Raw genomic sequence first — 2,731 nt, 5'->3', positions numbered from 1 at the left:
TATGCCTGGAGCAGAGAAGAGCTCAGAGGGCTCAGGAAACTCCTGAACCAACAAACACTGGGGTGATGGGACCAGTGGATGTGGGTCAGCCCGTGCCCAAGAAGGTGCCACCCTGGAGCAGACTGGACCCGGTCTCCTCAGCTGCCTCCACGCCCATTTGGCCTGGACACCAGCAGAGGTCAACTGGCACACTAGCAGTCCCAGGGTCCAGGGCCGGGGGCCATGCTGCCCAGGGAGCAAGTCCTGCTAGGTTCTTTGGAGGAGGCAGCTAGTTTGGACTCTGCAGAGCCCAGACCCTGGGATGTCGCTAGGTTTGCAAGTGTGAGCACCGCCACCCGTGGGTTTGTGGACCAGAAGCACCTCCAGCGCCTGGAGCCCAGCAGCTTTGCCCCATCTCATCCCTGGCATCAGCTGGACACCAGGGCTGCGCTGACACACTTTCACCCCACCCCTGCAGGTGGGTGGCCGCAGCGGCCTCCTTCACCTCTCTGTCAGCCAGCACACTCCTGACTTCTGCTCCCTAGCAGGGTCACCCCTTTCCCACGACCCCTCCACCCCGGCTCCGGACCCATGCCGGCTTGCCCTCCATCCCTCCAGACTCCACAGCACACACCTGCAGCTCCACCCTGCTGCCTGCCGTGACAGCCCCCCCACCAAACCCGGCACCGAGAGTCCTCCCACTCTTACCCTGCTCTCTGCAAGGTGCCGCCACCTGGGGACCAGGGCAACCACCACTGGCACCAGGGAGAGCCCTGACCTCAGGTCCTCAGCCTGGCTGCATGGAGCTCCTGGAGAGGGCGGGCTACTCATCAGCTCCCTCCTGCTGCGGGAGCCTGGCCTTCCTACACTGCACCTGCCACACCGTGGCTCCAGGGAGAGAGGGACACTCCCGGAGGGCAAGGGGCTCAGCAGGCACGGCCTGTCCCTCCAGCCTTGCAGCCATTAGAGGCAGTGACCAGAGTTCAGGCTCCGCCAGGGTCGGGGAAGCCAGCAGTCCTGGCCTGGGGACCTGCAGGCTGCCCTGGCCTCCTGTCCAGGCCCTGTCCAGGCTGCACCTCCTTGTCTGCTTGCCTCTTCCTGGCCGAGGCGCCAACCTCACCAAAGCCCCTTGTACCAGGTGTGCTCCGGCCTTCCACCCTGTGCCCCTCGACCCTTGGACCATCCACAGTGGGCCTGAGTGAAGGGCGGGCCCCAGATGGAGCCAGGCCTGTGCCTCCAGGCTGCTCAGCGCCGCACAAACTTGTCTCCCGGGATTTTTCCACACGAAACGCGTCTCCCAGGGAAGCAACCGGTCTGATGAGCTGGGTGTGCGCTGTTCACCCCTCCCTCCAGTGCCCCCACAGGGCCATCTCCAACAGAGGCTGCCCACAGCAGCGGGGCCAGGATGGAGCCCAGGACGCCTCAGCGGGCAGCAGCGTCCCCGGGGGTGAGTCCCAGGGCCAGCGGGACCTGGACCTCAGGCAGGGTAGGTTCCCCACCCCACCCTGCTGCTCCAACCAGACCCCTCCCTGGGGGCGCCTCACTTCCTGGGGTCTGTTCCTCCCACTAGCCCCCACACCCTCCAGCCTTCCCAGCACAGAGCTCACCCCTGGTGCTGCCCAGGACTCTGTCTCCTCACCACAGGCTGCTGCCCCCAGGAAGGCAAATGGCTTTTAGAGACCAGGTCTCGGGTCCCCATGGGGGAGACAGCTCAGACAGAGCCCAGAATCAGGTCTTAGGGAGGCAGAGGCCATCGGGACAGCAGCCCAGGGACACCTGAGGAGGCCCACTCCCACGCTCCAGCCCTGCTGGGCCTACCCTCACCCCCATCATGGGCCTGTCCTAGAGGCCATCTGCCCAAGAACACCAGAGCCTGCTGGCCCAGCTGGCTGGGTGCTCCGGGGAGCCCTTCTGGGGACCAACTCTGCTATCCCCCTGCCCAGCCATCTACCCTCTCCATCCAAGTCCCTGCCCCCAGCTCCTGCCCCCCAGCCCGGCAGGCACTGACTTGAGCCCAGGCCCCTCTGAGTCACCCCCCTGGGGCAGCTCCGCCTGCCGGCGCCAGCCCTGCTGCACCCTGACTCATGTGTTGGGAACGGGCCTCCCACCCCAGGCCTGGGGGGCAGGAGCCAGGAGAGGTGCCAGACAGGCCCAGCAGCCTTCTGAGGACTCCGTTGGGTCGGTGGGCACAGTTGGGTCGGTGGGCACAGTTCCCGAGGCTACAGACCTGGGGGAGGGCCTGTCCATCCGCAGACACCCCCCCCCCGCCCCCTGAGATCTCCCTGGGATCCAAGGGTCCCCACAGGGCCACCTCAACCCTGAAGTTCCAGCCCTCTGTCTTCCACCCATGCCCTCAGCACTGACCTGGCCCTAACAGCATCTACTTCCCACCCTGCCCGGGGCCTCCCCAGCCTTGTGTGGGCTGTCTTGAAGCCTGCTTGGTCATGGAGCTCCAGAGCCCCCAGCCCAGGACGCGCCTCAGGCCGGGGACAGCAGGCATGAGCTCCCCAGCTGGCTGTCCAACACTCAGGACGACACTCAACACAGAGGCCAGCTCTGGCCTTTGCAGGCTGAGAGCAAATAGGGCCCAAACCCGTGGCCCTGTCTTGGGATGGGAGAAAAGGAGGCGGGAGGCCAGGCCAGCGCTTGGGTACACACAGGGCCTGCTCTTCCGCCCAAATTCCACCTTAAGCAGGCGCGGCCCCTCCCTCCCACCTGGCCCAGGTGTCCCCGCCCCCTGTCTCTTATACAC

General features: G+C 65.9%; 1 protein-coding gene across 1 annotated transcript in view; it reads left to right on the top strand.

Annotated features, from left to right (window-relative positions):
• Pkp3 (plakophilin 3) overlaps positions 1-2,731 on the top strand; it is a 10,189-nt gene continuing 7,458 nt past the window's right edge. Inside the window, exons 1-2 of the mRNA XM_048807630.1 lie at positions 1-457; positions 1,118-1,641. Of these exons, the coding sequence (XP_048663587.1) occupies positions 223-457; positions 1,118-1,641 (759 nt within the window). The 5' untranslated portion in view covers positions 1-222. The remainder of the gene's footprint in view (positions 458-1,117; positions 1,642-2,731) is intronic.

The sequence above is a fragment of the Marmota marmota genome, unplaced genomic scaffold, assembly GCF_001458135.2.
Source record: "Marmota marmota marmota unplaced genomic scaffold, marMar, whole genome shotgun sequence".
NCBI lineage: Eukaryota > Metazoa > Chordata > Mammalia > Rodentia > Sciuridae > Marmota > Marmota marmota.
This window is presented reverse-complemented; position numbering and strand designations above follow the sequence as displayed.